Source organism: Chrysemys picta, chromosome 5 (assembly GCF_011386835.1).
Source record: "Chrysemys picta bellii isolate R12L10 chromosome 5, ASM1138683v2, whole genome shotgun sequence".
Classification (NCBI taxonomy): Eukaryota; Metazoa; Chordata; order Testudines; family Emydidae; genus Chrysemys; species Chrysemys picta.
The window spans coordinates 112,592,491-112,620,380 of NC_088795.1; the positions used below are offsets into that span (position 1 = coordinate 112,592,491).

Here is a 27,890-nt window from a genome sequence, read left to right on the forward strand (position 1 = left end):
ACACAAACAAGGAAGTTACCCAAATAAACAGTCATGTTAATTTCAGCTTTATTGAAAGCACAAGAGAAAAATCAATGCAAGCACAATGAAAAAAGCAAAACAACCAGGGAGACAAATTTTTATGCCAAGCTTTTTGAGAGGCATTATAAACAACTGCAGGAAATTGTTTAATTTCCTTTAATTATGCTCAATAAATTGGCATCTCATATAGCAATTGGCAAGACAATCCATCTCCCTGCCAACATAGGAAGGTTCCTTACAGCTTATTTTCAGGTTCTTTGTCTAGTTTAAGATACCTCTATCAATGGAGTCTCCCAATACCTAATAAAGCACTACCACGGATTAGCCAATTAAACAAATGGTAACAGTCCCTCTAGCTTCTCCCTTATGTTGTTCCGACAAAATTTCTGTCAATAAACCCTGTCAAGAGTTATTCTTCCATGTATGGTATATCCAAAACACAGAAGAAAGGCCATGATTCCAGATTAATGGTTTTATAGTGGAGGCTACATTATACTGTTTAGACAAAAGAACTTGGTAAAGCAACTAAAAAGGTAGATTTATTGTTTGTGACCATTATACAGATCACTACTTATTATACATCTGAACACAAGTCCAGATGTTTACAATTATCATTTTTTTCAGTATTAAGTGTCTAAAAATAGTTCAAACAGAACTTCTCACCTTCAACAGCATAAAATGGGAAGAGGGAACCTCATCTATGGGATATTCTTACTCAGTAAGAACTGTTTATAAAATGCATTTGTCTTTCATCATATCTTTTTATAGATTATGGGAAGTATTCCTGGATTGTAGATGTACTTCCACATTTGGCATTTTATTAGAGTGTAGGCCATTAACTTGTTTTAAAATAAATTTTAAGATTAATTGAAGTAGACAGATTTAAGGCAGAGTGGAAGATTACAGAATTAGCATTTTACTAGACACTTTCCTTGTCTTGGCTCAAGCGTGTAGCAAACTCTACTAATGTTCGTGTGGGTCGTCCTGCCATGCCTTTTCGAAGATAAGGAACCTCATCTTTATTTGACATCACACCAGCAATATCTAAATGAGCCCAGTTAGCTGTAGTCACAAATTCTTTCAGGAAGGCAGCAGCTGTGCATGCGCCTCCAGCTCTGTTGCGGGTGGAGGGAGAAGAGAAAAAAAGTTGATTTTTAAAAACTTCAACAACTCTAAGTCAACAACAAAATGTACACTGAATAGTTAGCTACTCTCCAGCAACTGGGGTTCTTCAATATGTTTTAATTAGTGTGGATCCACTGAAGGTAGAGTGACCAGATGTCCTGATTTTATAGGGACAGTCCAGATATTTGGGACTTTTTTTTTTTTATATGGGCTCCTATTACTCCCCAAACCGTCCCAATTTTTCACACTTGCTATCTGGTCACCCTAACTGAAGGTGTGCATGCACCTCACGTGCATGAGATTGGAAGCTTCTGCATATCTGTAGATGCACCCTGTGCTGTCTAATGCTTCCATACAAGGGCATAAAGGGTGAAGCAGCTGGAACTCTCCCTCAGTTCTCTCTCAATTAAAAGCTGAGGACTTCAAAAAGTGGGGACTGAGGGCAGGGCAGATCCATGCTGCACTACAACATCTCAAAAGAACCACAGGGTAAGAAACCATTCTTCCTTCTTCAAGTATGCATCAGTGTGGAGTGGCAAGCAGTATCGCCTCAGGATGGTGGAAATGAAGAGTCTCAGTTTCAAATGACAGAAGCACTGCTCTGCTGAACTTGGCATCAGATCTGGCACCCATGTTAAGGACATAATGTTTAACAAAAGTCAGTGGGTTGCTACGTTGTAGATCTCAGATACTAGCATGCTTCTGAACCAAGCTGACAACACTGTCTGTGTGTGTCTTGGTGTTTGCAGGGAGAGGCTTGCCAGTTATCTGATGGCAGGTGGAAATACATTGCTTTTGTCCACTTAGAGGTTCTCTTGTGACAAAATGTTCTGGTATTTTGATGGGTCACATAGGCCCACAAATAGGTGGAGAGACAATCTAAAAGACTTGCTCCTTCTGGAATATGTAACTTTTCTCCCTGTGTTGAGTGTGGTTTCAGGAACAAGACTGGTAAATTGATTGATTGATTTAGGTGAAATTCTGAGACCACTTCAGGGATTAACTTAGGGTGCAGTCTCAGCATAACTGTCCCTGTGAAAGAAGGTGTAAGGAGGTCCAGCCCTGAGAGCTTGGAGCTCATTAGCATTCTCTTCTGAGGTAACAGCAACCTGAGGATAAGATGATGTACCAAGCAATCAGACAGCAGCTCAAGAGGATGCTCCATGAGCTTCTGGAGAATAGTATTGAGATTCCATGCAGAAGCTGGCTGACAGGTGGGTGAGTATTCAGGAGGTCCTTGAGAAAACTGATGGAGAGTTGTGGCTGCCCTTTATGCACTCAGACAAGAGCATGAGGCAGCTCAAGATGCATGCATGGCCCCCAGTATTCAAAAGACTTATTTTGTGACATGAGGCACATGTACCTCTACAGGGGATCCACACTAACACGCACTTGAAGAACACAGTAATACTCAATGTTTGGTAGAATTACAGAGCCCTGCGGTTGTTTAAACATAATATTACCCCTCTCCCAGACATGTGCGGTGATAGTACTGGTGTTCTGTTCCCCAGCTTCCAGATATGCTGGTTGCATCATTTTAGGATGGTAGAGCTTCTTTTCTTTGGTGAAGCTGGCCCACTCTCACCCGCTTTGCAGAGAAACATGCCCCTAGGTACACAAAGGGCGAACTCTTCATGTTTCACAGTGTGCAAGGACGGGACTGTTACATACTCTTGGGCAGGACACAGAGTGGGGCTGGGGAGGTTCATTGTGTGCTCTCCCCCTGAACAAGAGCTGTTGTCACCATCTGATCCTAAATCGACAAATCAAGATTTGGCTCTATATTTTAGCAATTTTTAAAAGTAAAAATACTGAAATCCCAACTCCTGTTTTAAAATCTAACTGTACTAGTGCATGTTAGTGCAAGTTCAAAGCATTCCAGTAACCATGGAAATGCTGGCTATTTCTAAAGCAATAACATGATGATAAACGGGTATATCAGTCAAGACAAGGGTTGCTGCATTTCAGTTAAATAATGTACCTGCTATATTTTCCAACATTACTGAGGTCTGCAAGTGGACAATCAGTAACTTGTTTTGTGTAATGTTCAAAGAGAGGCATTCTCCAAACACGGTCTCCTGTCAAAATACTGGCCTGCAGAAGAAACAACTGTTATACTTGGGACATATTGATGTGGTATTTTTTGTTTAGATGGACTGTGCAAGTACTGTAATGTATATTGTAATCGTAGCTCTGGGTGGACTAGGTAGTTATGAAACCACTTCGAAATTAGTAACACAAGGTAACTTCCGGCATCTGGAAAAAAAATGCTAGAAAAATAAAAGATGAAACTCAATTTTGGATGCTTTAAATTTTGCTCTCTGTTTATGAGGAAAAAAAAGAGCCAATTTTCTGCAAGACTCATTTTTCTGCTGGTAATGCAGATTTTTCATAAATCACTTCCTCTGGAGAATTCCCTCAGGAATTATAGTTTGACTATATATTGGGCATTTTAAAGAATTTAATGAATGACACCTAATCAAGACCAATTCACCTTTTAACACAAGTTACTGGAAACCAGTAGACCTAGAGCTTATAATTAAGCAATAAGCCACAGGAGGGTGTGTATCCTTGAGACTCAGGTGCATACTACCAGTGCACTGTAAACTACCCAAGAAGTTATCAATGAGCCAACAATTCACACACTCATACAACTTATGCTTCTCAATTAAATACAATGTTAAAAAAAATAACCCCCCCCCCCAAACCACTGTATTTTAAAATGTAATACATCATCTGTCATCTCACTTATATAAGAGAGACCTTCAGGAACATATACACCTAACATTTAAAAAAAAAAAAATCCATTGTATGGCCTACCTCATAAAGGTGAGTCCAAAGCCAAGGTGAACTGGTAAAAACTCCAGTTGCAGCAGATCCTAATGCTACATCCATGGCACCTGTAAAATACCACCCTGTAAATTATACCTCTTGCTTTTGGAGATGGAGCAGAACATTTCTTTTGCATTCTACCTTCCAATTGTATTTTTAAAGATGATTTCCTGTCCTTATCCCCAGTGGAGTCTTGGTACTCTTGCGTTTATTTGAAGAAGTATTATTGAAAACCTGCTCCTTTGTTAATTAGTATATAATCAGTAACGGGCCCAATTGTGCCCTCTGGTCTACCCAGATGGAGACAAATGTCATCCCTCTCACATGGAAAGTGGAGATACCTGCCCCTCCCAACAGCATCCCCCCTTGCCCAGGACCCTGTGGAAGGTTGTCTGGATGGAAGAGGGCAGGTTGACAAATACTATGTCCCCTGTACCATGATCATCAGGCAAGAATGGAAGCACAATCCAGGTCTTTTTAGCAACAGGAATTCCCCTTTCAGGAGGATCTAGTCATCAGCTGGCTAAACCCTAATAGTACAGATAGAATGAGTGACAATAGAATCATAGAATATCAGGGTTGGAAGGGACCTCAGCAGATCATCTAGTCCAACTGGCAGGACCAATTCCCAGACAGATTTTTGCCCCAGATCCCTAACTGGCCCCCTCAAGGATTGAACTCACAACCCTGGGTTTAGCAGGCAAGCTGCCCAAAATACAATGGTAGATGGCCCTAATCTCCTATAGATCCCTAGGCACAAGAAATCATCTAACACCTGTTCCATAGTTCACACAACAATCTGGGAGGAAACTTGCATACTTACTTCCCTTTATAACTGGCCTGCCATGGATTTTACCACAGAAAGGGGTGGTCTGGCCAATAACCTTAATATGGACTTTTTATACAGCCAGTTTTAGAAGTTCCTTGTCCTTCAGCTCTGTAGTTACCAGTTGGGGCACATTAAAGGCACACTGTCAGGTAACTGAAGCCCAAAATAATATTTTCTTATAGAATTTGTAACGGTGTGGCACCCACCTCTCATGAGTGCCCCTTCCAGTCAGGTACGTCTGCGATCTTTAAATAGCTTCCTCCCTGGAGGCAATGGTTTCACCTTCTTGGTCTACTCTGGCCCCAGCTCTTCAGCTGGGCCACTAAGTAGTTCAGTTCCCCTTCTGGGGGTTTCTCACAGTCCAATTGTAAACCAGTTTCCCAGTGGCCTATGAGGGGTAGAGAGGGTCCAAGGCCTGCCCACTAATCTGTGTTCCAGACCAGAGACCCTAAGAATACCAGCCATGTGTTACAGTGTCCCTTTAACTATACTGCTTTCAGTTACATGGACCACTTCCCTAGGCCCCAGCCTTTGTCAAAGCTTCAGCCTTACCTCAGGGCTCATCTAAATTCAGACCCAGCAATCAGCCAGGAGCTCTCTCTTCACTCCCCTAGTCCCTGTGAGCACTGAGCTGTCCATGGTGCTGCAGTTCCCTCTGGCCAGCCAGGAGCACCAGCTGCACTCCTATAGCTCCTGCAAGGAACTGACTCTCTCTGGCTCTGCAGCTTCTTTTATATGGCCCTCTGGACCCTGACTGGCTGCTTCCTGCAGCCTCTCTGCTTAGTTGATTCCCCTGCAGTAACTCTAGGCTACTTGGAGGATTTCTCTACTGTGCTTTCCTGGGATCAGTGTGGCAGGACCTTGAGGCCTCCAGCAGGGGGGCTCTGGGCCTAGTCCACCCCGTCACAGAATTCTTAGAAGTATTCAGGTGAAACAGGAGTTTGAAATTCCCTTGCAGTGTTTGTAATCTAAACTTTTCAGCTTAAAAACCCACGAAAACTGAAGCTTGCATCATTGTCTAAAACAGAGTGAATACAAGTCAACATGCCAATCCAATTAAAGGGAAAATACCCTACCAAAATATTGACCCATGTATAAGACAAAGGGCTTACACACTAGTATAACTGGTGCCACAGAGCTACTTCTTGATGCTGACCCTTCTTAGGACACGTAGGGTTTGTCTACACTGCAGTTAGATACCCATGACTGCCCTGTGCCAGCTTATGGGGCTCGGACTGTGGGGCTGTTTAATTGTGGTGTAGACATTTGGGCCAGGGCTCTAGGATCCTGCGAGGTGGAAGGATCCCAGAGCTATCTCAGGCTGCAGCCCAAGCCTGAATTTCTACACCGCAATTAAACAGCCCCACAGCCCAAGCCCCGTGAGCTTGAGCAAGCAGACACTGGGCAGTCATGGGTTTCTAACTGCAGTGTAGACATACCCTGGGTACCCAGGCAATAATGAGGAGGCCCATTTTAACAACAGAGCATACCAAAACTGAATGCTCTGCAGGAGACCTGCACAAACCAGAAGCATGCCGAGCTTTGGCTCCTCTCCATCTCCCTGACACCGAGATACCCCAGGCAGAAGCAGCACTATCATGGTGGTGGCAACTACCTTCTTCTCCTCTGGGCTGTCAAGTAGCTCAAGGGGAAGTTACTTTTGTATAAGCCAGTAATCCTGAAATCAGCTTCCTCTTTGGCTGCAGAATCTGGCATATACATGAGTATATATCGGGGTGGGCAAACTTTTTGACCCGAGGGCCACATCTGGATGGGGAAATTGTATGCAGGGCCATGAATGTAGGGCTAGGGCAGGGGTGTGGGAGGGAGTGCAGTGTGTAGGAGGGGCTCAAGGTGCAGGAAGGGTGCGGGGTGCAGCAGGGGCTCAGGGCAGGAGGTTGGGGTGCAGGAGGGGTGCGCGGAGTACGGGAGGAGACTCAGGGCAGGAGGTTGGGGTACGGGGGGGTGTGGCAGGGGGCTCAAGGCAGGGGGCGGGGTGCAGGAGGGATGCGGGGCACGGCAGGGGGTTGGGGTGCAGGAGGGGGCTCAGGGCAAGGGGTTGGGGTGCAGCAGGGGGCTCAAGGCAGGGGATTAGAGGGCTCAGGGCAGGGGGCTTGGGTGCGGGGTGCAGGGTCCGGCCCCGTACCACTTACCTCGAGCGGCTCTGGAGTGGCAGCAGCGCACAGCGGGGCCAAGGCAAGCTCCCTTCTGCCCTGGCCCCGCACCGCTCCCAGAAATGGCATGTCCAGCAGTGGCTCCTGGGGGTGGGATGGGGCAGGTGGCTCTGCCATGCGCTGCCCTTGCCGGTGTGTATCACACACCCCCCCACAGCCCAAGGGCCGCAGGGACATGGTGCCAGCCACTTCCAGGAGCGTTGCGGGCCCAGGACAGGCAGGGACCCTGCCTTAGCTCTGCTGCGCCACGGGACTGGCAATCCGGCGGGCCGGATTTAAAGCCCCGACAGGCCGGATCTGGCCTGCGGGCTGTAGTTTGCCCTCCGCCGATATATGTTAGCATAAGTGATTAAACAAATGTAATTTAAGGCATTATTAGACATATACATAAAGAATTCTTTGGTTTCACATATGCATTTTAACCCAATGAAATACTGTTTGTAAACGAAAGATTTCCTATTTTATTATGACCACTGCTTTACTGTGATGTATGTGAACAGAAAAGTTACATTTTATTTTTTAATATTTTTAAAAATAAAACTACAACCCTCATGCATAAACAAGGAGGACAAAATACACAAAGTTCTCATTTATTAATAGAACTCCTAAGAAATGTGTTTAAGGAGTAAGTTTTTCCATTATGAGAAACTGTTTTGCAACATGAAGCAGGAAAAGGAAATTAGTTACCTGTTAGTGTCGCAGCATTCACAATGGCCCTTGCATTAAAATTGTGGGCATAACAGAGAGCATCAGCTAATAGCAACCTTCCCTCTGCATCTGTGTTATCAACCTGTAGATACAAGGGGGGCAGGGGGAGGGGGGGGGGGAGAAAGTCATCTACTCAAAAGTTCCCCTTTACTTGATTTGCTTCTTAAAAATTCTTTTTAAAGAGATCAGCTGGGTTTTAGCTATCAGGCTGAAAGTGATCTGTGCATTACAGCTTGTGTAATAACTGCAAGAAGTTGAAATTTATTTTCTAATATAAATACAAAACAAAAACTATTTTGATGATCAATTATTTTTCAAAGTGATCTTAGGTAAGTGAACTAGAACAGGACACTAAAATCAACCCAAGATGGAGTTGTCAAGCATTCACAAAAAGCTTATTTTTAATATAAATCAGGGAACCTCACAGCACTGCTGCCAGGCCTCCCATGCCAGGGCTCGTAGGTGTCAGCAGCATAGAGCAGCGCAGGAGGGTACAGCAGAAGATTGGCTGCTGTCCCCTGCAAAGCCCATGGAAATCCAATGGCTATTATCTAGCAGCTGCAAGGGGACCTAGTCAGTGGAAATAAAGATCCTACTGGAACTATATTGCCAGGAGGGAAAAGGAACTGTAGAGTAGCACAGAGACAGGAGATATCCCTGTAAATGGCTCCGACATCTGTAGATTCAGAGATCTGTTTCCTTTGGGTCTCGAGGGCTCCTCCCTCCAAAAATATATGGCCCCTGCAGCCCCTCTTGTTTGAGGGGGTGCATTATAGTGAACTTAGCATGATAACCCTTGTGGTGCTTTCCTGAGCCTCTGGCTCTAGCAGAGGGTGATGAGGCCCCTGAGAAGCACAGTGGTTTAGAACTCGATAGTCATGCATATAGCTTGGTGAAACCTCAAGGAACAGAAAGGTTCCTAACGTCAAAGTAATGACTGGGGGGTAACAGAATTACACAGAAATTCTGGAAGGAGAAATATTGATTTGTCCATCAATTCCTACAGGGAAACAACAGTCTATAGCATTAGGGCATGTGTTAAGAATTTAACCAAGTGGGGAATGGTTATGTATTGCAGATTAAACACAAAATATGTATTTTAGGCCCTGATTCTGCAAGCTGCTTTGCACAGCAGACCCTGTGCCTATGGAGAGACCTGGTGTTATGTGATGCTCACCCCAGACAAGGCCTGGAGGGGTTGAAATGGCTAGGCAGACCAATTAACTGCCCAGACTACACCTGAAGGAGGAGACAAGGAATAGGCCAATAACTGGAAATGGGCTCAGCTGGACAGGAACAGGAAGCAGTCTACAGTCACTCCCTGGGAGGAAGAAGGTTGGGCTGGCAAACCAGAGAGAGAGGGAGAAGCCAGAAAAGTAGGAAGAAGTCCAGAAAAACAGCAGCAATGGGTAGGACTGTACAGACCTTGGCTACTTGTTATAGGGTCTCTGGGTTAGAACCCAGTATTGAAGGCAGGCCTGGGTTCCCCTACCAGCCACTGGGAAGTGACACAGGGAGTTGGAGATGCCAGCCATACAGCTGGTCCGGAAGGACTTTGAATTCCCCAGAAGGGGAGGGCCTTAGTGACCTGGCCAGATGGCCAAGCCATGAACAGGAAGGAGCAGCTCTGGGAGTGAGAAGGGCCGCAGGGTGAAAGAGACGATGGGGAGAGACGCTGCCAGAGGAGGGCAGTGCCCGACAAGAGCTAACCCCCAGTGCCACCAGGAGGAGACACCATGTGCGGTGAGTGGACCTTGCGACATCCGAGTTCCACATATGTGGAGCAGTTTGTAGGGTCAACGCCTTGGTTATATCAGCAGAAGAGTAATGCTCTCGTGTTTTACAAAAGAGGTGCCTGGAAGAGGGCCTTGAAAATGTACCAAAAGCAACTACTGCTTTGCACACTGTTTGAAGACTCTCTTTAACTCTGGCTTTATAAGCACTATAACAGCCTTCTCTATGGATACAGCAGATTCTGGAAAATGTATGTGACTGGGCTTTTTACTTTTCCCTAGTAATTTATAATGTTTTTGCAAATACAAGAAAACCCCCAAAACTGAAAGAATGCTCTGTTAGCAATTTTAGTTAAATCAGTGAATTTACATAATATGAGAAATACATTTGTTTTTAAAAATAGTCTTTGTGCACTACTTATAACAGAAGTTGAAACAGTAAAACTTGATTGATTAATGAATGTGTCTAAAACCAACTTGGTTTGCAATGAATGTGTCTAAAACCAACTTAACACAAACATACCTGGATTGTTTTCCCATTCTTGGCCCTAACAACATCTCCAGGCTTGTTCGCCCTACTGCTGGGCATATTTTCACAGAGAGGTGCCAAACCTGAAGGGAAAAGAAAGAATTACTGCAATGTATCATGGGTTTCTAAATTCAGTAGTTACAGAAAAATTACTTAAAAGACAACTCTTTACACTAAAATCATTTGTAACAGAAGGATAGCATTCTTGTCTGGAATGTACATACAATTTCTAGATTTGCATCTGAAATTTCCTGTCTGAAGAATGACATGATCCAAATTTCTCCATTAGTGACATTTCAGCATTACACAATTAAGTCTGCACATTTATCTTTAACATGCTACATTCCCTAACCTATGCTATTTTTACACCATGTGTTACACCTGATTTACATCAAGTGAGGTCAGAATCAGGCACATGGTCTTGAAAAAAAGAGTTGTGAGCTTCTCATCTCAATGGTGAGGCTCCCCCTCAATAAGTTGCACCTTACAACATGTGGCACTATATGCATATTTCATATCCTTATAAAGGGCTGTTTATTTCTGGAATTCTAAAGCTCTCTGGGGAATTTCAAGAGCTTCTCATTCCAAACAAACATTTTACAATGTCAAAAGAAAGAGATCCAGGGGAACCATTATACAGCACTGACATAAGGGCAGCTGGGGAAGATGGTGAAGAGCCCAAGTCAATGCTGTGGTTCCATCCGTGGCTATAGTGATAAGGAACATGGCAGTCCACCAGCCACACACAAGGAGAAGCCCATGATCTTGTGTTCTGGACAGAGCATACTAAAGAGGATAATGCTGGGCTGACATGAAGTTGTTTTCAAAACAAACATCTTTAATTCCCATAAAGTTGGGGTTTCTCAAGCTTGTTAGTTGTGTCAACCTCCTCCTGGACATCCACTTTTGCCACTGTGTGAATCAACTCATTTATTCACAGTTGCACAACATGCTGTGGCAACTACAACCACTGCTTACATGGGAAAATATTAAAAAAGTGATTTAGCTATCCACATCTCCATCCTTAAGAGTGGCTCCTAAGGGAGGCAAGTAGGCTGGCTCCTCCTCATTTCCAGCTGCTTTTGCAGGTATCTTTGCAATGAAGGGCCAGGGCATTTGTAAAAGCAGTTGGAAACAAAAGGAGAGTTAGCAACACGTGGCCTTACAGCTCTCCACAGACCATCTGCAAGTGCTCCCTGGACCAAGTATTTATGAATACTAGCTGAACTAATGGAATTGCTCCTTTACCTCAACAGCCAGGAGCTCGTTTTTCTGGAACCAAAGACTGCAAGTTCTATTCCCAATACTGGATTTGTGAGCAGTTAGCAGACAACATATGTTTAGTTATACACTGGTACTTTGCACATCAGATTCATATCCTCTCTCCCCTCAACACTGGGTGCTTTTGTTCCATACTAGGGTTTACCTTATTAAAGATGTATAAACTCAATATTGCTGCCCCAAAAATGGCATTTTTGTGATTTACATAGTCAGCCACCAGTACTTCAACAATATATACCTTGGAGACACTAACATTTTTTTCATCAGTTTATTCATATACTAAGGGCTGGTCCACACTAAGCCCCCAGTTCGAACTAAGATACGCAACTTCAGCTACGTGAATAACGTAGCTGAAGTCGAAGTATCTTAGTTCGAACTTAAAGGTACTTACCGCGGGTCCACATGCGGCAGGCAGGCTCCCCCGTCGACTCTGCCTACTCCTCTGGCAGAGCAGGATTACCAGCGTCAACAGCGAGCACTTCCGGGATCGATTTATCGCGTCTAGACAAGACGCGATAAATCGATCCCAGAAGATAGATTGCTTGCCGCCAAACCAGTGGGTAAGTATAGACGTACCCTAATATACTGTAAAAAGGCCATTCTTTTTGACAGCATATATTTTAAATTAGATTTTCCATCCTTTTGGGGATGCAACATGCCAGTCTATGATCTTGAGACCTTCTTTGATGAACATTTCTACATTAAATGGTCTCTATTATGGTAGATGAGTCCTCTTTTTTTCAACAAAGAAAGTGTAATTATCTGTAAATCAACACTAGTCATCAGGAGTATCCCATGGGAGTCAGGCATCTCCTGCAGGTCCCAAATGCTCCCAACTCCTTTAAGACATCAATGGAGAAGCACCTCACAGGATCAACCCCAGTGTGGGTATCAGAACTATCGGTTTTCATCCAGACCATTTATGAGACGCCACCCACCATAAGAGATTCTCCAATAGTTTATATTACTAGATATACCCTATTCTGTTTCTTTGTAACAATGTATTGAGACTAACTGTTAATTTCCTTAATCTGTAGGTCTCAAACACCAAACAAGTAGTGCTCAGATTGATGCACAGGTATTTTAGACATGCAGCTCCAACGAGACAGAGACAAGTCTCCACCCACTTCTATGAGTCATGCATTCCCCTCATAAAAAAGTTTTAATTCAGTCTTGCAAAATTCTTCTCACCCAGGGTAGGCAATTTTTGATGGTAAGTAAAATATTGGGATTTTTTTACATTGTTATGAAAGCAAATAGGTGATGTGATTAGCCTGGTAAGTGTCCACGAAAATTCTGAGCAGCCATTTCCATTACTGAAATTAAAATAGTTTTGCCCTAATGTAACATTTTAAATCATATTTTCTGATGTTCTCCCCTTTGCCCCCAAACTTACCAATTATATTAAGAGGTAGATTTAGTGTTGCTGCTGTCACAATGGCTGAACACACAGTTGCTGCTCCTCCCATATCTGCTCTCATTGCATCCATACCTGAAGAAGGCTTAAGTGAAATGCCACCACTGGGGATGCACAGATCAAGAATAGACATTCTAGAAAAATCTCATTCAGCACATAGAAACCTCACACCACATGCTTTAAAATAACTATTTTGTCCATCTGTATGTTTATGACAATAATATCAATAGTTTATTATTGTTTTTTAATTTCCTAGTATTCTAAAAAGCAGTATATCTGGTTTTAGTAAAACCAATCTCCTCATATCAATTTAATATGACACAATAAAACATCTCTGAGATAATCTGCTACATGCTAAAATGTAACAAGGTAAACACACTGAATTACATTTAGGAAAACCAAGATAAATCAAAGGGATTTAAAATAAGGGAAAGTGATAGCCCTAGTAAATCAGTTTAAATAAAGTGCAGTAGATTAATAAATTAGTCAGTAGTTAGGTCTTCCAGGTGAGAGTTTTGAGAGGAAATTCTGTAGGAAGTTAAAAAAACCCAACTATTTTCACTCTGCCAAAACACGCTGAAGAAACAAAGCAGATGCTTCAGTGACTGTAGACTCTAAGAAGCATATACCTCATTTAGAGCTGTAACCGGGCCAAAAAACAAAAAACAAAAACAAACCCACAAGTCTGTTCTACGTCTGCTTTTGGCCCACTAAGGCTCCATCTCCCCTTTGGAAGCAACAAGGTACAGTAGAACCTCAGAGTTACGAATGCCTCAGGAATGGAGGTTGTTTGTAACTCTGAAATGTTTGTAACTCTGAACAAAACGTTAAGATTGTTCTTCCCAAAGTTTACAGTTAAACATTGACTTAATACAGCTTTGAAACTTTACCATGGAGAAGAAAAAATGCTGCTTTTAACCATCTTAATTTAAATGAAACAAGCACATAAACAGTTTCCTTACCTTGTCAATTTTTTTTTTAAACTTTCCCTTTATTTTTAGGTAGTTTACATTTAACACAGTACTGTACTGTATTTGCTTTTTTTTTTTTTTTTTGGTCTCTGCAGCTACCTGATCGCATACTTCTGGTTCCAAATCAGGTGTGTGGTTGACCAGTCAGTTCGTAACTCTGCTGCTCTGAGTTTGTAATGCCAATACACTCAACCCTGCTGTGTTCCCAGGGAGAGTGATAGAGTCTACCACATATAACAGATTCACAGGAATGATAAAAGCATCTCTTTGTATAGATAATATTAGAGGGACACTGGCAAGAATTCATCTGTGCCTGGCTGAGATCAGCAGCCCAGAGAATACATGTTAACTAATTTCTGACACTATAATCCCTTTATCTCCATGGCAGAGTTCCAAAACTAGTCCATCTGAGCCAAAGAACCCTACCTTCCCTCCTGCCCACCACCACCAAGGTTACTGAGGAGAAAGGGGAGGGTAAAAAGCAGGGAGCCTCTTCACTTGGATCAGGAGATCCCTTTGTCTCTCCAGAATGATGGGGGGTGGCGGAGGCCCCCACACCAGCAGTCAGGATGGGAGAGTCCTAACTCACCCACTTACTCTGATGTATAGTAAACATATATAAAACAAAACTACTATTGATATTGGGACTCATCAGTTTCTCTTCACCTGCCCAGCCCCACGCATGGGGGTTGCAGTAGCTTCCTTGGCCTCCAGGGGGAGACAGATGGTTAAAAGATGGGCACTGTGCTGCACAGCACATATAAGCGAGCATTCTTTTTTCCTCCTGAGCAGCTGCACACACACCAGGCCACAGGCATGTTTGGTTTTCATTTTGCTCTTGCACTCGAGGCTAAACTTTCCTCTGGACCGGTTGATCCACAGCACAGCCAGTGTATCTGACCTTCTGAAGTAGCATTTGGATTTTTTGATTGGAATATGCTTCTCAAAGTTACTTTAAAAGGTGAGCTGCAAAGCTTTTTGCAAACAAATTTTTTAAAAACTTCTCATTAAAATCTCAGACCAAGACAACAACATTGGCACATACAAAGCCTTGAAATTACCATTAAATACGTTTTAGAACAGCAGCATTTAAAATCCATTCCTTTCTCATTCACCCGGCAAACCATAAGTTGAGGATTTTTCATTTCCCTTGAAACAATTGATAAAGCCAAGCATGCATAGTAGTGGCCAACTTGTACAAGGGAAACACAGGATCCCCATCTCTGAGCTTGGCAGGGAAGTGAAAAAGGGACAGGTTTTCAAAGATCCTGTTTTAAATGCATTTATCTGCAATACTGTATTTAGGTCTCCATATATTCTGCTAGGGGTTTGAGATCTTCAGTGAATTATTAAAGTTTTGCACAACTTGTACAATTTTATTGTGCTGTGTTTTTCATATAATTTTACATACCAATTACTAGTTCTCGTTTCATGAATTTCCTCTGAAATGCTATTTATCAGCATCACTAAACAGAAGTGGGCAATAATGGATTATTTCCTCCGTGAATAAAATAAAAGAAGTTGACAAACTCTTCTTGGTATTTTCCCAAATTTTGTTAAAGCAAGCTGTTCTGACTGGAGAATGTTTTCTTCTAGTCATTCGCAACAGAATATCTAACCGTAAATAGTAAGTGGGGTTGTTTCAAATATTGTTGATTTTTCAATGGAAATACCAAGATGCCTATTAGTAAATTTTCTTTGATAATCTCAAATTTGTTGGCATACTTGCTCCCAATTTCTCCCTCTCCTCTGCAATTTAACGGCCCATTTTACAGACAATAGATCGGTAAAGTGTTAGCTAATCTGGCTGTTTTTTAGAAAAAAAGAGTGAGTGACACAATGGCAAATATTTTTGCAATACCCACTTTTTTTTATAAGCACCTCAATTCCTCCACAATTGGATTATAGTTTTTGTTTCAGTCATAAAAATATTAGCAAACATACCTATCAAAGGTAACTCCTTTTCCAACAAACACTAACGGAGAGTCATTTGCATTAGCACTGCCTGAATAGTGAATCTCCAAGAAGACTGGAGGCTCATCTGAGCCCTTAGCTACACTCAAGTATGCTCCCATCTGTTGTTCTTCTATCCATGCTTTTGACCTATAATAAAAAAAAGATTTTAATAAGATCCATTACAAAAAGAGACTAGAAAAAATTAATTGTGTGATTAATCGCGCTGTTCAATAACAATAAAATACCATTTATTTTAAATATATTTGGATGTTTACTGAATTTTCAAATGTATTAATTTCAGTTACAACACCGAATACAAAGTGTACAGTGCTCTCTTTATATTTATTTTTATTACAAATATTTGCACTGTAAAAAACAAAAAAATTGTATTTTTCAATTCACCTCATACAAGTACTGTAGTGCAATCTCTTTATCATGAAAGTTGAACTTAGAAATATAGAATTATGTTTAAAAAAAGATCATAATTCTTAAGAGTTTTAAACATGTCTGCAAGCAATTCTATTTTTCCTAAATGACAGATTGCAGATTTCGTATTACTTCCCAGTGAATATACAAAGACTGTCAGGCTTCCTCTTCTGTAGTTTTTTAGAAGGCTTGTCATATTACAAAAGTAATAAACATATTCGTCTTGTTTCTTTATTTTTGTCCCAGCAGTCTATCTCTGCCTACTGTAGCGACTGGAAGTCCTGCTCTTGATACTGAGAATAACTTGCTATTTCTGGGCACCAACAAAGCTTTTAGTTATTTAAAGTTTACAGACTGTTGCACAAATACTTTCCTTGCATTTGTCATTGTGAACGGCAAAAGGGTAAAAATAAGCAAGTTCATTACAAACTCCAGGAACATTTTACATGCTGCATCTTAATCAATTACAACTTACAGAGAAGGAATGATTTAAATTGAACATACCTTATATGGACCTTCACATTGCTATTAACACTTCTGAGTTTCTGTTCAATAACTTCAGCAAATTTCATTGGTGTTATATAATTAGCCGGGGCCTCCATCAAATAGCGAGCCAGGTTTTGACCCTCAGCAAACATGACACCTTTTTGCCAGGCTTCCTTGCCATCACTAAACAAACACCACATAATTATAATTGAACCCTTGCAAAAATAAGATTGTCAGTATTCAATTGTTGTCTATATTTTGAAAAGAAAGCTGCCCCACTAAGGGGAGGTGAGAAGGAACGTTACATTACCTCTATTATAGGAACATGGGAACTGCCATACTGGGTTAGACTTGAAGTCCACCTAACCTAGTCCAGTACCTGTCTATGGCAATGGTTAGCACTAGATGTTTCAGAGGAAGGTGCATGAACCCTGCAGTAGAAGATATGGTATACTCTCTGCACCCATATTAGGTCTCGTAATAGTTAGGGACTGGCTTAAGCCCTGAAGCATGAGGTTGAATATCCCTTCCAAAATATGTGTTTACGGTAACAACAACAACTCTGGACATTCTTATTCTCCACATACCTGTCCAATCCATTTTTGAATCTTGCTAAAATTATGATTATTAATTGATAAAGGTGGAGCTTGGATAGTGGGATCCCCGTTTCAAAGCATAGTTCTGGTCAATGAATTGTCAACCATCACAGAAAGGTGTTCATAGAGGGATATCCCTAAATCCTATGCATGCTGTGCTATCAAGGAGCTCGCAACACTACTATGAGGAAGGGAAGTATTATTGCCCCATTTTACAGATGGGGACCTGAGACACCAAGAACATAAGTGATTGGCTCAGAGTTGAACAGGGGAAGTCTATGACAGAGCTGGAATTGAACCCAACTCTTCTTAATCCCACTCCAGTGCCTTAGTCACAAAGCCACAATTATACTTGAGAAGTTAGTTGTTTCATAAAGACCAGTAATCCTGAGTGACTCTCAAGGTATCTGTTGCCCTGGGAAAGGGATGAGTGTGGCACTGAGGCTTATTAGTATAGGATTAGGTTGAGAGATTTACCTAGACGACTACTTGGCAGGGTGCAGCTTCCCTCTTTCAAGGAAGGAACTGTCCCATGCATATCCGGGATTCACTCCCTAGCAGCAGGGAAGATGTTGGAGGCTGGTAGGGGAGGGGATATAAAAGAAGCCATTGAACTTTTCTGAGAAAGTGCTATATTACTGAGAGAAGTTCTGTTATTTGTCTCATCTCCCAAGGAGAGGCCAATGCCATTCAGAATCCAAAAGGAGCGTGTGTCATTTTTCTTGTTGCGTAAAAAATAGATCACTAGATACACTGTCATAGGCAATGTATGTAAGACATGCTGGGGTTCAAGAGTTTATCAGAACTCAAAAAAGAATCAGGCATTTCTGAACAACAAAATAAACAGAGGAGATATAAATCCATGCACGTCAGGGCACAAACCAACCTCTAAGTGACAAAGGTTAGGAAGTGTCTTCCCCGTGGATCCAGTATTATAATTGTTCACTGGGGGTTTCTTGCAATTTCTTCTGACATACCTGGTACTGGCCACTGCTAGAGACAAGGTATAAAGTGGACCTCTGGTGTGATCTGCTATAGCATTTCTCATGTCTTAGAAGGATTTGTTCATTTAGAGAGAGAGAGAGAGAAAGAAAACGAACTCCTGCATTTCTGAGTTTTTGGGCCTAGTACCATTAAAAGCACTGTACACATCATAAAACAGACAGTTGTTTTTGCCCTTTCTTTGCCCCCAGACCCTTCTCTGCTGCAGGGAAGCACTTATGAGAGGAAAAACAAACAACATGACACACTAGCAATGGCAATTAGACATGCAAAGAAAATGCTGTAAAGATGTCTCCGCTGCTAAAATATTTTATGCAATACCAACTAAAAGGGAGGTGGGGGGAAAAGGAGTGATACATACTCTAGGTATCCAAATGTTTCACAAGTAAAACTTTAGTTTGCCATCACCTTCCATGTAGCTGAGCAGTAACTACCGGTTTCTTTTTTTGCTTAAGTTCATTGTATTCATATAGCCCAAGAACAGCTCCTTCTGCAGCAGACTGAGCATCTCCACAGGGATCTACTTCAACACAAGGGACCTCCAGGTCCTGAACCTGTCTGCATCCAACTGGCAAATACAATACATCAATACGTGAGTACCAACTGCAGCAGCAAAATTCCTGAGGTAATTAATATAACTTTTCAAGGAAAGAACCCAGTTCTATTGACACCTGGTAGATTCTGGCATAAACCAGCTGAAAAAAATATTCAATAGAGCAAAGCCTATAGCAGCAATGTTTAAAAAGCAGAATATTGGTATTCATCATGCAACTCTGAATATAACTTATCAAATGAGCAATTCAGCAAGGGTTGAAAGACAAAACTAAAGTTCTTAAAACTACACAACTTTAGAGTATTTCAGCTGACCAAAGCCTGTAGCCATCAAAAATGAAGTTGTAATACAGTGTGTTGCTAGTATAACTTAAATAGCAGTTAGTTTTTTAAAGTCACAAAAGCCTTTTGATTCAAAAGGTTCATTTATGCACAGCAGAAAATATGAACGTATTCCATAAACAAAACACTTGTTTAAGAGGGACTCCCATATAGCAGCCCTGCCTGGAAGCACCCTCCTGCTGCAGGTTGGGGCATGACAGACACATCTGCCTCAGTTTCCCTCTTTCAGCATCCCCAGTAACTCCACTCCGGCTTTGTCTACGACCCCTTCTTGGTGCTGGTTTATTACAGCAGCATAACATACATGGTCCAAAACACAGGCCCCAAAACCCAAGCTCCTTTCTCACCCCAGTGTAGTCATTAAGATCACCTGTTGTCTTATCCCATGACATCCTACATACCACCCTGGCATCTTCATCCATGTCCAGACTCTCTGTCAGTCCACGCCAGCCTTGTACCAGAACAGCCACCCCAGCCCTTTCAAGTGGAGTGCAACCCTGCTCTTCCCAGCAGGAACCCCTGCCAGTCTCTCTGCTTGGGAACATCCTTGCCAGGGGAGCATCTTTCACTCTGCTTGGCCCTCCCATGATTCCTCTGGGACCAGCTCTCCAGCCCTGCAGATGTCAGCAGGTAAGCTCCTCCATTGCTTGCCTGCCTTCAGCTCTCTTCGGCCCTTGGCTCTGGGTTACAGCCAGCAAACAACTCTCCTTCCTGCTGCTCCTCCTGCCTTCAGCCCTCACTCTCTGGCTTGGGGATATCAGTCAGCAAATCTGTCACTCTTTTCTTTTGCCTTCAGCTTTCTCCCAGGTCCCAAACATACAATTTTTGGCAACTCTCCGCTACCCCCGACTCCCACATAGGCAGCTCTGATTCACCAGGTCTCTCCAACTCACTGGATCTCTTCCTGTCTGGGTCTCCCTGGTCTTTTACAGCCTCCAGGTGCTGTCCAACCCACTTAATTGACCAACTAGGAGCACCTGTTCTGGCACAGGGGTGCTGGACCTACTTCATTTACTGGGGCCAGCCACCCTGTGACAAGGACTAAGGTTAAATGCGATATCCCTCTCAATTAAAATGCTAGAAAGCAAGGTTATACCAAATTATGAGACACCACATAAATATGCCCAATGCTCACACAGCATGATTTCATTGATTCCGAGAGACAGACTTCACAAATTCACAAGGAACTTTCTTCAGCCCCCAACTGATGGCAAATACAGTGGCAATCTATAAAAAGGGAAATAAGGACAACCCGGGGAATTACAGACCAGTCAGCTTCAGTGTTCCCTCTAATTTTTCCCACCCATGTGTGGAATGAATTTTGTTATGTGCACTGATATGAAGGTGATGTGTCATGCATCACCTCCATTTTGGTGCACATAACAAAATTCAGGTGGTAGGGCTAGGGCCAAGGGGTTCGGAGTGTGGGAGGGGGCTCGGGGATGGGGCAGAGGGTTGGGGTGCAGAGGTGTGAGGGCTCCAGCTGGCAGTGCGGGCTTTGGGGTGAGGCCAGGGATGAGGGGTTTGAGGTGCAGGAGGGTGCTTTGGGGCTATGGCGGGGAGAGAGGACTCTCCCCATCTCTCTCTCTCTCCACAGCAGCCTCTCCCCGCTGCAGCAGCTCCGAGACTGGGGCCACAGGATAGATGCCCCTCCCCTAAGCCCCGCAGGTCTAGGCCAGGGCTGGGTTCAGGGAGAGGCGCCCTGTGACAGGTCTGGGCCACACCGCCCTGGCGGGTTCTGGGCTGCGCTGCACCGCCCCTCCCCAGCCATGGTTGGGGGCCGAGCTAGGTTGGGGCCAGGAGAAGGGCGCCCCTCCCCTCAGTAGGTCCCCAGGTGGGTTCCCTGAGCACCTGTGCGGCACTAAATAGGCTGCTGCGCGGCCACACGGCCTCGCAGCTTACAGGGAACTTAAGTCAACTTAACTTCAGTACCCCGAAAGATAATGGAGCAAATAATCAAGCAATCAATTTGCAAATACCTAGAAGATAATAAGGTGATAAGTAAGAGTCAGCACGGATTTGTAAAGAACAATTTGTGTCAAACCAACCTAATATCCTTCTCTGACACGGTAACAAGCCTTGTGGATGGGGGAAGCAGTAGATGTGGTTTATCTTGAATTTAATAAGGCTATCTCACATGAGCGTCTCATAAACAAATTAGGGAAATACAACCTAAATGGAGCTACTATAAGGTGGGTGCATAACTGGTTGGAAAACCATTCCCAAAGAGTAGTTATCAGTGGTTCACAGTCAAACTGAAAGGACATATCAAGTGGAGTCCTGCAGGAATCAGTTCTGGATCTGGTTCTTCTTCAATATCTTCATCAACGATTTGAAGAATGGCATAGAGAGTGCACTTACAAAGTTTGTGGATGATACCAAGCTGGGAGGGATTGCAAGTACTTTGGAGAATAGGATTAAAATTCAAAATGATCTGGACAAACTGGAGAAATGGTCTGAAGAAAATAGGATGAAATTCAATAAGGACAAATGCAAAGTACTCCACTTAGGAAGGAACAATCAGTTGCACACATACAAAATGGGAAATGACTGCCTAGGAAGGAGTACTGCAGAAAGGAATCTGGGGGTTATAGTGGACCATAAGCTAAATATGAGTCAACCATGTAACGCTGTTGCAAAAAAAGCAAATATTTTGTGATTTGTTAGCAAAAGTGTTGTAAGCAAGACACAAAAAGTAATTCTTCCACTCTACTCTGCGCTCACTAGGCCTCAACTGGAGTATTGTGTCCAGTTCTGGGTGCCACATCTCAGGAAAGATGTGGACAAATTGGAGAAAGTCCAGAGAAGAGCAACAAAAATGATTAAAGGTCTAGAAAACATGACTTATGAGGAAAGATTGAAAAAATTGGGTTTGCTTAGTCTGGACAAGAGAAGACTGAAGGGGGCCATGATAACAAGTACATAAAAGGTATTTACAAGGAGGAGGGAGAAAAAATTTTCTCCTTAACCTCTGAGGAAAGGACAAGGAGCAATAAGCTTAAATTGCATCAAGGGCAGTTTAGGTCAGACATTTGGAAAAATTGTCAGGGTGGTTAAGCGTGGGAATAAATTTTCCTAGGGAGGTTGTGGAATCTCCGTTACAGGAGATATTTAAGAGCAGGTTAGACAAACACCTGTCAGGAATGGTCTAGTTAATACCTAGTCCTGCCATGAATGCAGGGGACTGGACTACATGACCTCTTGAGGTCCCTTCCAGTCCTACGATTCTCTGATGATGAAACACATAATATATCATGTTATATTGTCAAGGATATCAAAATCTTAATTACCACCTAAGCAACAACAGGAAATATTTAAGGTTGTCATATGTGCACAGATTAGGGGCACACTTAGCATGGTTATAATCTTGTCAATTTCACTGATCCTCACATGGTGAAGTGAAAGTGACACGGGTCTTTTCAATTTCTTGCTAGGTGGGAAAGCTATGAGAAGCAGATTCTGCAGACAAACAACTCTAGTCTTAGGAAGACTCTACTCTGCATTGATTCATATTTGGAAGGTTATCTCCACAACCATAAGGCTATAGTTTGGGGGTTGGGAGGAGGGGAGGGTTGGATTTTGTTTAAAAACATGGAAAATATATATTCTGCAAAAAATTAAAGACCTAGGCCCTTTTCTCACCAGGGAAACCTTCCCACTTGTCAGCAGTGAGTGAATTTTCCAAGCCATACATTAGGTCTTATGCTTTAAAACAAAATGTGTTATGGCCTGTTTGATTTAAGCTCATGTGTTTCACCAAAAATGGAATGTATCACATTACAGCAGGGCTTCAATAGATCAAATACTTGCAAAAGGAACAAATATTAAATGAAAACAAGTTAACCTGCAACAGCTGTCCGAATATTTTCTTTGTCCTCATTCCAGTTTTCTTGATCATTTACTCCAGCAGCCTTCTTACCCAAGCCGACAACTACAACACTTGGAAAATCCTGTGCAAAACCAACACACAAGCAGATTTAATTTCTTCACTCTGATTGCCATGATGGAAGGTTAATATCAATGATAAAGAGCATTCTTTTTAAATGAAGGCAAACATAACATGAAAATACATCCATTATCATTAGCATATTATGATATGCTCATCTCTACCTCTCAGTAATCTTGCATAAGCAGATGGACAACTTCACTGTTATCTAATTGTTAACATTTATGTGTATTATTGTGGTGCCTAGAGGACCCAGTCAGGGTCCCATTGTGCTACGCCCTGTACACACACACACACACACACACACACACACACACTGAGAAGTTGGTGTCTGCCTCAAAAAGCAACCTAAGTAATAGGACTGTTCTTATTGGTTAGGGCTTTATGTTCAGTATAACATGACAAGGTCTGTGCACTTTTCAGCCTGTCCCCACCTATTAGTCTACACGGCATGGCAGGATGCCTCCATCCTGAGCAAGGGTATTTACCATTGTGGCTGTTCCACAACTCAAGGGCAGCAGGCCACTGGCTAACTGATATTCTGCACACATACCCCTACCTCTTGAGCACTACAGAGAGAAAGAAGAAAAAGGTCTCAAAAGGGCAAACTGTCTTTCTGCACCTTACCACTGCTGAGAGCTCTTTCTAGTGCTGCTATGCACTGAAAAATTATTTAAAATGTGTCTCCATCCATAAAGATATAGAGGTGGAGGGATCCCCACTCCTCCTGAGTGGGATAAAGTTAAGAGAACATTCAACTTGAGGTCTCCTCACACCTCTATTACAAAAACTATGCTCTTTCAGTTTATAACAACAATGAGGAGTCCGGTGGCACCTTAAAGACTAACAGATTTATTTGGGCATAAGCTTTCGTGGGTAAAAAAACACTTCTTCAGATCCACAAAAGCTTATGTCCAAATAAATCTTTTCGTCTTTCAGGTGTCACCAGACTCTTTGTTGTTTTTGTGGATACAGACTAACACAGATACCCCTCTGCTACAGTTTATAATAATCAGTTTTCAAACTGCTGCACCGCGCAACATCCAGCTCACAAGAGACTGCAGCTAGTGCAAGCTTTCCAGCCCGGCTCCAGCCAACAGTGATTTGAACGGTCTTCTTTTTATCACTTTTTCATGCTCTTGGGAGAGAATTGCGTAGGGTCCAATTCTGCAGCCTTTTCATGCAAGGAATCCCTACTTACTTTAATGGCAGTGCCGCATGCTACAGAATTGGGATTTTGGGACCTGATCTAATCTTCAGTGAAATCCATGGGAGTCTTTCCATTGACTCTGTGGGCTGGATTGGGCCCTTGTAAAGGAACTTAGATAGAGAAGGCAAAAATCACTAAAAGTATTTTTTTGAAATCTTAGAAAAACCACAGTATAGCAACACATTAAATTCAAACACCACAGTATTTAATGAGAGAGTATAACATTCTGCTGAAATAATATGCTGCACCCAGAATAAGCTTATAATAAGGAATAATGCGAAGACTCAAATTCAAGCCACCCAGTCGTCGTTATACTTACAAAAATTCAAGATTCATACCTGATGCAAGCCATGAAATAGGCGTGTTTTGCCTTTCTTCAAAGGAGGCCCAGATCTAGAACACAAAAAAGTGCCATGAGCTCTTTTAAAACAGAGATCCTGATTTTTGTGGTAATAATTTTATTCTCCAATCATGCAATATCCCTTAACTTAACACAGGGGCACTGGCTAAGAATAGATTCAAAGGGAAACATACCACCTACAGAATCACCATCTCCACTGCCTGCTGCACTGTTTTTTCATTAGAGGTCCCCTTATCTGATTCTGGCTAAACAGAATTGGGTTAAGTCAGTAGATATGAATGTCAATGCATGAGGTGGTATGGCTGCAAAGTAGAACAATCAATAAAGATGTATTTTCTGTGTTTACAATATCTTAAAAAATATAAGAAACTGATCTAAACACTTACATAGACAATAACTCCGTCAGCTTTCCAGATATAAGTCTATCAAAAGTCTCTCCGGCATTAGTAAACTGAGGAACCGCCTCTTCTTTTTCTTTTGCATAGACTCCTAAGACAAGGCCCTTTAAAAAAACAAAAAGTACACTAATGCAAGATACTATTTTTCTAAATAATATATATTGAGATTTGATAAATGTTTCTGAACATAACCATAATACTGTATGAAATAGGTTTAGTGAACTCACTTTATTAAATAATCTAGAGTCTAAAGTATAAAGTCATGATTAGATAAATCAGGATACAAGCCCAGACCAAAAGTAACATTCTTTAAACAGGAGAAAGAAAGAGATATAATATGAATAATGCCATGCTTCAGATCATTGTGCTGCTTTTTAAAGGTATTTAGGTAAGTAGGGATACAGATTGGCAGGTGCTTTATAAAATCCTACTAAGCACCTACCTGAATTTTGGCACCCTCAATACCTTTAAAAATCTGGTTCATTATGTATAAAAATGAAGTTTCCAGACACAGATTTAAAATACAGGCTATTTTGTTTGTTAATTAACATTATCTCTGAACAGGCACATCTTGAAAAAATGAAAAAGTTACATTGTTTGAGACTGAGTCACGGTCAAGGACATTATCAGGTGCACTGAGAAGGAAACAAAACCACCAAACGAGAGGAAATCACGTGCAGGAGGGCTCTGCATTGGCAGCCGGTCGAAGATCAGCTGCCAACCTACAGAACCCTAACAAATCTTTCTAGAACTTCAGGACGTCCCAGGTGCTGACTCTGGCCCCAATCCCACAAAGCCAGAGGTTTAACTCTAAGCACGACACTCGCAAGGACTTCCATGCAACTACCCCAGCGCACGTGCGGGGGGGGCGTGTGAGTGCGGGGCAGCAGCTAAACCAGCGAGTGAAGAGGGCCGGGAAAAGCCGGGGGATGATGACACTTAATGGGCAGCCTGGCCAGTCTTCACAGACAAGGGCGACTGTCGGGGACAACCCAGCTACCGTCTCCCCGACCCACCCCTGTCCGAGCCCCGCCCCTCGGGTGTCCGCCCTGCCGCTGGCATTTCCACCCTCGGACACAGACACGCGTGGCCAGGACAGCGCCTGTCTGCAGCCAGTCACTCCGCTCCCCTCCATGCACGGCCCTCAGCCTCGCACCCTTTACCTTGCACCCCGCGCTGCTGCTGTAGCCCCGCGGGGCGGGGGAAGGCCCCTGGCGGGACCAGCAGCAGGAGAAAGGGGGAGCCCTGCCGAGGCTGCGGCGAACGAGCCTCCTCAGCGGCGGCAGCAGCAGCATGACCAGCCCGGCGGCAGCGCGCGTCCCCGGCCGCAGCAGGCAGGCAGGGAAGGAAGGAGAGAGCGTGTCCCGCCCCTCTGACCTCGGCGCACGCCGCGTGCTTCGGGGGCCGGGCCTTAGCCTGGGGCTCCCGGGAAAGCCCAGGAGCAGTGGGGACAGGCCTGGCTCACTGGGGAAGTCGGGAGTGGTGTGTTTCTGGCGCACGGGGTAGCCAGGCGCGAGGGTCTGGTTGACTCCTGCAGAAGGAGGCAGGAGCAGCCTCGTGGCTAATGAGTGGCTCTTGGTTTTGTTGTGCTGCGGTGTTCAATATCTGCGGGTGCAGAGACAATCTCGTCTGAACTGCTGTCCCCCTGTTTTCCTTCCCCCTACCACCCCAGACTTTGGGAACATCTGGATTTGGAGCTGGACTATGTGGCTCGGGGTCATTTGTATATAAAATCACACACAAAGACTACCTTAAAAGGACATGGGTACTTGTGGCACCTTAGAGACTAACAAATTTATTAGAGCATAAGCTTTTGTGGACTACAGCCCACTTCTTCGGAAAGATGATGTCTGTCTGTATCTGTAGTCCACGAAAGCTTATGCTCTAATAAATTTGTTAGTCTCTAAGGTGCCACAAGTACTCCTGTTCTTCTTTTTGCGGATACAGACTAACACGGCTCCTACTCTGAAACCTGTCATTAAAAGGACATGGTTAAGGTTGCAAAGTCAGCACTCAAGAGTTAGGAAATGCCTGAAATAAGGGGATCATTAAGGACAAGTTGCTAGATCATGGTTTTATGTCTCATTCAGAAACAGTTAAATCAATCCAGCACCATAGAGATCACAGTGTTAAATTTGCTGTAGCCATATTAGTATGCAGTACATCTTGCATAGAAAAAGTGGATAGTTGCCCTCTAGTGGATAGTGGTTCGATGCATTCATTCATAGTAGTAAAAAGTACTGTTCGAGATGAACGTTATTAAAATATTTTCTCCATTTGCTTACTATAAGCTTTTTAAAAGCATATAGTTGTAATGTATGTTTTACGGTCACATTAAAAGCCATCCTGTTTTGTAAATTGCATTTCATTGGGATGAAAAGAATTCTCAGTACAGGATTATGTTTTTCGTGGCATATGATAAGCTTTCTTGATTTGTTTTATTTGGTTAATTAGTCTTTTGAATTATTTCTATTTGGCATTTCTGGCTGTGATTTTACATGAATTGCATCAATAGGACTACTCACTCATAGATAAAGTTATGTGCATGTTTGCAGGATCAGGCCATAAACTGCTCAGATACCACAGTTAAGAGCATAGTATATATGTTTAGAGAGAGAGGTTAGGTTCTGAGTGAAGAAAATGTAAATCTCAGAGATGAACAGAAAAAAAAGGTAATAACTGAAAATTTAAGATTAGTGAGAATGACTGTTGTAAGATTTCTTGCAAAATCTACTCATGAGTGTACCCTATATATTCTGAACAGAAGTGGATTTGTGATGTTGTTATAGCAAAAGTACTAGTCATAAAGGAACTACATTGGGTATGTTGACATTTATTGGATTGTTAGCATGTACACTAGAACATAGCATTTCAGTAGGACTTCATATGAATTACATTTTAATGCCAAATGATCTGGAAAATCTTTGAGAAATGAAGAATGGTTGACTGCTAAGCACAAGAATCTGAGACCTTGAGCTGCTGAGCGAAGCAAAAA

General features: G+C 42.8%; 1 protein-coding gene across 1 annotated transcript; it reads right to left on the reverse strand.

Annotated features, from left to right (window-relative positions):
- Positions 1 to 31: 31 nt before the first annotated feature.
- On the reverse strand, positions 32 to 26,274 carry LAP3 (leucine aminopeptidase 3). Its single transcript, XM_005296169.4, has 13 exons — positions 26,059 to 26,274; positions 24,884 to 24,999; positions 24,475 to 24,529; positions 22,825 to 22,930; positions 18,495 to 18,654; positions 16,507 to 16,671; positions 15,565 to 15,723; positions 12,629 to 12,753; positions 9,946 to 10,034; positions 7,669 to 7,771; positions 3,967 to 4,046; positions 3,128 to 3,240; positions 32 to 1,136 (listed from the first exon to the last, which is right to left on the reverse strand). Exons 1-13 carry the CDS (start codon positions 26,188 to 26,190, stop codon positions 941 to 943), a joined length of 1,599 nt encoding a protein of 532 aa, XP_005296226.2. The 5' UTR covers positions 26,191 to 26,274; the 3' UTR covers positions 32 to 940.
- Positions 26,275 to 27,890: the final 1,616 nt, after the last annotated feature.

Excerpts from the sequence above, each read along its gene's own strand:
- LAP3 (XM_005296169.4), bottom strand. The coding sequence starts at position 26,190 with ATGCTGCTGCTGCCGCCGCTGAGGAGGCTCGTTCGCCGCAGCCTCGGC. Across the intron at positions 3,241-3,966 it reads TTTGGACTCACCTTTATGAG|GCCAGTATTTTGACAGGAGA; the intron begins GTAGGCCATACA and ends TTTCTTCTGCAG. Across the intron at positions 1,137-3,127 it reads AATGTTGGAAAATATAGCAG|AGCTGGAGGCGCATGCACAG; the intron begins GTACATTATTTA and ends CACCCGCAACAG.